The sequence below is a fragment of the Podarcis melisellensis genome, assembly GCF_964234715.1.
Source record: "Podarcis melisellensis genome assembly, chromosome: 1".
Taxonomy (NCBI): domain Eukaryota; kingdom Metazoa; phylum Chordata; class Lepidosauria; order Squamata; family Lacertidae; genus Podarcis; species Podarcis melisellensis.
Window position 1 is genome coordinate 52,575,033 of NC_138528.1, and position 7,219 is coordinate 52,582,251.

General features: G+C 43.8%; 1 protein-coding gene across 4 annotated transcripts in view; it reads right to left on the bottom strand.

Annotated features, from left to right (window-relative positions):
- TTC17 (tetratricopeptide repeat domain 17) overlaps positions 1-7,219 on the bottom strand; it is a 54,264-nt gene that overhangs the window by 46,767 nt on the left and 278 nt on the right. The window contains exon 1 of one of the 4 annotated variants that reach the window (XM_081891248.1): positions 7,070-7,153. The exons of 2 other annotated variants lie outside the window; for them this stretch is intronic. Coding sequence is in view for 1 of the 2 variants with exons in the window: in XM_081891247.1 (XP_081747373.1) it covers positions 6,942-6,983 (42 nt within the window). In the remaining variant the exon portion in view is untranslated. Of the gene's footprint in view, positions 1-6,941; positions 7,154-7,219 lie in introns of those variants that run through there. One more of the 4 variants, XM_081891247.1, reaches the window with a different exon arrangement.

Genomic DNA, 7,219 nt, shown 5'->3' on the forward strand with positions numbered 1-7,219 from the left:
GGGAAAAGATTCTACTTCATAGTAGGCAGCAGGGTTCAATGGACATGGAATAATGCCATTTAGCATGATTCCACCTTTGTACCTTAGGGCAGAAATAGAACATCTATTTTCAGAAAGTTGCTGATAAAGTAGTATAACTTGTGTGCAAACGCACACATCTATCCATCTAACGGTCTTCACAGATCCTCTTGTTTTGCAGAATTACAAATATGTATAAGGTTCCCTTTTCTCACAAATGAGCAGGGAAGGCAATTGTTAAGCAGTTCAAGATACTCCTGCATGAAACAGATCATTCTAAACCCATTTCAATTAGATGTTTGGATGATGTTGGTTGGATTCTGATAGCTGCCAAGAGATGGGGGGTGGGATCCCATTGAAGCTCCTGGATGGTTTAGCAGCTTTCTTTTGAGTATTAACAAGATCATAAAGATAAAAAATAAAATATCCCACCCTAAATCAGAAGATAGTGTTTAGGCAATGCATGCAAAATAACAACCAAATGATACAGTACGGGTAAGTTCTCATGTCAGACTACCGTTAACAGTTTATGTTAACCAAAAGGTTTTTAATGTGAGGGGAGTTATCTGTTTATATAATACAGTCTACTGGGATACACTGCTTGTTTTTAGATTCTTATATTCTGTTACTTGTTTTGCTGAATCTTTTATGGTAAATTAGTTTATAGTCAGAGGTGCTTTTTGAAAGGCCAGTTGCATGCTTAAAAATGTTAGTTTTGAATTAGTCAAGGATCTCAGGATGACTAAACATAGGTGGGGCCTTAAATGCCAAGTTTGCTTATGCTACACATCTATGAAGAAGCACAGGCAGCCATAACATGCCATGAAATTCAGAAGAGTTTAATTGCAGAGAGGCATTGCACTCTGTGCCTTTTTATCGGTCACCTTATTGCTAACTATTCATATAATCAAATATGTTTAATATGTCTATCCTGTTTATTCTATCCTATCTCTATTCTGACCAGAGTGTTCAACAACTATCCAGCTTTTTGATCACAACACAAAACTGCAAAATATTCCCCATACCCTCTTTAATAATACCAAAATGAACATGGTGGAACAGTATTTTAAAGGGACTATTTGACAGATCTTTAAGGCTATAACCCCAAGCGCACTTACTTGAGATTAAGCCCCGCTGGGTCTTACACTGAGTAAATATGAACTGGACTGTGAATTTCTACAACTATTCTTTACTTACACAAGTAAAGGAGGTCATTTCAGTGAAAACAGCAACATTTATAGAATCCATGAATTACGGGAAAAGAGAAAGTAGAAAGACCCACACCATCTGCCCCACCCATGTAATTGCATTATTCACATCAGTCCCCAACTGTGTAAAATTACATGACGGAAAAACAATCCCTATGTGACTGTGGGTGGAAAGCATCTCTGATCCTAATTACATCTGTTGCAAATGTGTGCTCTTGATCTCCATGGATCCAACTTTCAACTAAGAGAACGTAGGATTTAAGCCTATAAACATTTTCTCATATGCAAGTTCCATTGGAAATCAAAAAGGGTCACTATGACTTGGGCAAAAGGAGAACGAGCAATTTAAATAAGCACAAAGTTGCAAAATCACTGTGCCGCTTACGCAAAAACATCAGAACTTGCTTAATGCAGAGGTCTGAGATGAGGAAATTTTGTCAACTCTTTTAAAAAGCCCTGGAAACACTGTACGTAATAGAGAACATCAGCTGTGGTGTGAATATTGTAAGACATTTGAATAGTTACAGCTGAAGATTTTGCAGCATCTAATCAGCATAATTTGACAATTACCGTATTTTTCGCTCTATAGGACGCACTTTTCCCCCTCCAAAAATGAAGGGGAAATGTGTGTGCGTCCTATGGAGCGAATGCAGGCTCCTTGGCTTCGCCGCGACGCGCCTGTCCTGGAAGCCGGAGGAGGAACAGAAGGGTCTCCTTCTGTTACTTCTCCATCTTCGCTGAAGGGCGCTGTACCTTCTCCCTCTCTGCGCAGCGCCTCTCCTGTGAGAGGTGCTGCGCAGAGAGAGAGAGAGAGAAAAGGCGCAGCGCCCCTTGAGCAATGTGCCTGCCCAGCGAAGCCGGAGGAGGAACAGAAGGGTCTCCTTCTGTTCCTCCTCCCGCTTCGCAGCGACACGCCGGTCCTGGAAGCCGGAGGAGGAACAGAAGGTTCTCCTATTTTAGCAGTAGTACAGCCTCCCCCCAACTTATGTTTAGTTGATGCCACTGCAAGTGGAAATAACAGCAACTTCATTGACATCCTGGCCACCATTTTGAATCCTTCAAAATGTCCCAGGCCTAGCATCATTCTGGAGACCTCATTCTGGAGACCCTTCTGTTCCTTCTGCAGCTTCGCTGAAGGCGCTGCGCAGAGAGAGAGAGAAGGCGCAGCGCCCCTTGAGCAATGCGCCTGTCCAGCGAAGCCGGAGGAGGAACAGAAGGGTCTCCTGTTCCTCCTCCCGCTTCGCAGCGACGTGCCTGTCCAGCGAAGCCGGAGGAGGAACAGAAGGATCTCCTTCTGTTCCTTCTCCAGCTTCGCTGAAGGGCGCTGCCCCTTCTCCCTCTCTGCGCAGCACCTCTCCTGTGAAGGAGGGGCGCTGCGCAGAGAGAGAGAGTGACGAGTCTGTCCTGGCTTCTGCTTTAGCCCTGCGCAGCCTCTTTGGGCAGGGGGAGCCTTCATCCCGCTGCCCTGAAGAGGCTTGGCGCGGTTACCCCAGAAGCCAGAACAGCCACACGGTATCCCAGAAGCCAGATCCCTCTTGCTGTTCTGGCTTCTGGGGTTCAGAATAATTTTTTCTTATTTTCCGCCTCCCAAAACTAGGCGCGCCCTATGGTGCGAAAAATACGGTATATTATTCAGATATTTTTTCCCAAATGCAATATTCATTAAACTGATCTACCAATCAGTAATATTTGAAGTCAAGAGTGGGCCCTATGTGGTCCTATGGCTACAATCTGTTTCTCCTTCAGCAGCCTGCTGAGTGGAGAGGGAGAGAAAAAGAGATGTTAGAAATGTGGCCCCAAGTCCACCTTTGCTGCTGGCACCATTCAGCACCAACTTCCTTTCTACCCATGATCTCAAAAAAAGACTGTCTACTCATTTTAGGTGATTTTAACACCACAGCCCAGCCCAGGCACTGTGATCTGCTTAACAGACCTGGTTAACTTTATCATAGCCTGAAGATGTCTATGTACAGATAAGGACTTTCCCCAGTGGTCCCTAACTTGTGGAATGATCTCCTTATGGAGATCAGGTGCACAGCAACTCCTGGAAGCTTTCACCAACAATTTAAAACATAGCTCTTTACCCAAAGTTTTCCCAACTGACATACACACATACATAATTGTATTTGTATGCTGCCTTTCCACAGTTTAAACCAAGTGCAAGATGGCTTACAACATGAAAAAATACATATCTACAACATAGCAAAAGTAGTTATAAACAATAAATAATACATTAAAAATACAGAAGCAAATGGAACAATTTTCATATAAAGCAAGATCTAAAATAAAGATACAAAAAAAGAACAGCAACAACCCCCCGCAACAAAAAACCCCAGCCCAAGAGTTAATACTGATTCTTGGCATTTCTGGCTACTGCAGCTGATCCTGATGTTTTATTTCTGCTTCATTAATATCGTTTTATCATATTTTGTTATATGCTGTTTGTTTTACTGATTTATAACCACCTCAATATTTATTTGAAATAAAAGACAGTATACACATTTTAATAAGTAAATATTAATTTTTTAATTAAGAGGCATCTCCACACCAGAATAGCTAATACAGTATGACATCCATTGGTATTTGATCAGTTAGAAGATAAGCTGTCAGCAAGATTGGGTAGGGAGACAATTTCAATTGTCCCCTCACCCCCTGAAGCTCCCCAGAAATCTGCTCCGAAGGGTCCCCTCCAGAGGAGATCAAGGAGGGGCAGCAGGAAGGGAACACCAAAAATTGCCCCCCTCCCCATTCTGCTGACTAATTCTGTCCAGTAGCAGACAAACACTTGTTGCTTACCATCTGTTTTATATCTAAAATTCATGGTTAGGCAATAGCTTTACTAGGACCAACCAAAACCTGAGGCAACTTTGCATAGCAGGGAAGCAAGTCCAACTCTCAGACTTTGTACCCTTTAAGGAGATTGCATTAGAAGTGTAATAAATACAGTGGTACCTCAGGTTACATACGCTTCAGGTTACATATGCTTCAGGTTACAGACTCCGCTAACCCAGAAATAGTCCTTCAGGTTAAGAACTTTGCTGCAGGATGAGAACAGAAATCGTGCTCCGGTGCCGCCGCAGCAGCAGGAGGCCCCATTAGCTAAAGTGGCGCTTCAGGTTAAGAACAGTTTCAGGTTAAGTACGGACCTCCGGAACGAATTAAGTACTTAACCCGAGGTACCACTGTACTAGAGTCACTTTCAATATCTCATATGGTAAATAGTATGGATATTAATTATTACAGGAAAATCAGAAAGCTGGCAAAACTGGGAAGTGATCAGCAGAGGCTCTAGATTAAGAACAGTTTGTAACAAGTAAGAGAGTTATGATCAGAAAACAAATTTAGTTGCAGACCTCAACAATGTACAATGAAGTTTAAGCATAGCCAAACTTTCCCATCTTAAACTTACCTACAGATTCACCCCACCACCATATGACATACGTTATAAAGCACAGAAGAGAACCAACAAATCTAGGTAACAACAAAATATGTGATTTGTAATACTAATGAAAACCAGGAAGCCCTATAAAAACAGGTTATTATATGTAGGTAACCATTGAATTCACTCTATAAAAGGGAATACCTTTTATATGAAAGCCCATCAACTTATAACAGAAAAGCAATTCAAATGAAATAAGTCCTTTTAATTTGGTAGGAATGCTCCAAGCTGCTGGCAAAAATTTAACTTATAAAACAGGGGGATCAAGCTGCCATGATAATTCTTTTTCCAAACTACATTTCTGGTGAACTGTACCTGCTGAATAGATTTACCACCTTCTATACCTTGCCTGTGGGATGCGGGTGACGCTGTGGGTTAAACCACAGAGCCTAGGACTTGCTGATCAGTAGGTCAGCGGTTCGAATCCCCATGACGGGGTGAGCTCCTGTTGCTCAGTCCCTGCTCCTGCCAACCCAGCAGTTCGAAAGCACATCAAAGTGCAAGTAGATAAATAGGTACCACTCTGGCGGGAAGGGTAACGGCGTTTCCATGCACTGCTCTGGTTCGCCAGAAGCGGCTTAGTCATGCTGGCCACATGGCCTGGAAACTGTCTGTGGACAAACACCGGCTCCCTCGGCCAATAAAGCGAGATGAGCGCCGCAACCCCAGAGTCGGTCACGACTGTACCTATTTGTCAGGGGTCCCTTTACCTTTTTATACTTTGCCTAGTCATTGCTGTGTAGTGGACTGATGCCTTGCCATTCAAAACAGAAAATCTTCCTATCAATAAATGAGCAATGCTTCACCCAGGTATAGCCCAGATAATACTTAAAGCGAGGGTTTGATGGCTCTGTGGTTCACTTATAAAACTCACTCAAAAGCAGTGATGTGTGAAATAGAGAGTGACATGGAACTTTGTACTTATCAACCTCTGCCCAAGTCTCTCCATCAAGAAAGAAAGAAACAGAACAAACTGAATGAGGGCAAAGGTGAAACTGACATGGCTGCCTATGAAATCAAGACTGTTAAAAAGGGAGCCAGAGGGGCTCTGATAAATCACAGAACCACTTATCCTAATTACTGCCCTAAGTAAACTAGTAGAAAGCATTACTGAAACTAGATGGTTAAACAACATTAATTAATTAGAATGGCTTCTGCAAAGGATGTTTTGCTTTTCATTCTTTGAGTGTCAACAAGCATGTAAGGTAGGGGAGATTCAGTAGTCATACTTGGACTTCCAACAAGGCTCCTAAGTAAACAGTAGTCATGGTTGTGAAATGGTGATTGGTTGTGAAATCATGCAGAAGAGGGTAGGAATAAGCAGAACATTTTCAAAATGTTCTGAACAAAACTCTGTACCGGGTCCATTGCCATTTAACACTCCTATATGATATGGAATTAGGGTGAGCCGTGAGATAGCCATGCTTGTAGATGAAACTTGAAAGAGATTTTGTAGGACTCAAAAAGGGCATTTCAGGTGGAAGATAACTGTGTGCCACAGAAAACCCTAAATGAAAGCTTCAACAGTAGGTGCAGCATTGTAGAGTGGGGGAAGAAAATTGTTGGGAATTAAGAGATATTTAAAACACTACAGACAAGAGCTTCTAAAGTGATCAGGGAGCTGGACTTCCAAACAAGGAATGGCTAGCTAGGACATCTGGAGCTCTTTAGAGAAAGATGACTATGAAGACACATGACCTGTTAATAAAACTGAGGAGTCTTCAGTTCACCTCTCTCATTATTCTGGAATGAAGGTCCCAATGAAAGTGACAGGCAGCCAATAGTACCTTTATCTCTCTATTACATGTAACACATGGTTACTTACGGAATTCATCACTACATAATGTGTCACGGTGATAGCTTAGATAAATTCACAGAGGTCAACCTTTACCGTAACTAAATGAGAATGTCCATAAGCAGAGGCAGTATACACCTGAAGACCAAATCGTGGGCCGCCCAGAAGGGATGTGGGCAGAAAAGCAACAAGGAAGGCCTGCTGACGCTATTCCTACATCACACTCTTTCCTCAGAGGCACTTTGCTGTCCTAAAGGGATCCCTGCTGGGCTCTTCTTAGGTCACCACCACAGAAACGCTGATCAAACGCTGAGCTTCAAGAACAGCAGCAACGAGGTTGCTGGAAACCACAGGAGGGGAAGAGGAGGAGAGCTGCTTTTGTGCTCGAACCCCGCTTGCTGGTTTCCCACAGGCAAGGGCTCAGCCAGGACACTGGGCTATTTGGGCCACTGGCCTGATCCTGCAGGATCTGCTCACGCACCTCTCTAGAAAGAACCTCGCGGCCATGTGCACCTGGAGACATGAGAGGGAGGGAAGGAAACTCGAGCCAGCAAGGGAAGCGGCGCTGGAAAGTGCCCTGCGGAAGGGAGGGATGGGAAGGGGCTGCACCTCAGGCACCGGCAACGCGCCCGCGGAGCCTCTCTCTCTCTCCTTCCCTACACAGGGGACGGACCCTCCTTGGCACCGGGAGAAGAATGCAGAGGGAAGGGGGGGGAGGAAGCGTTTCTATGGCGACGGTTCCCACAGCGGCCAGAGGAG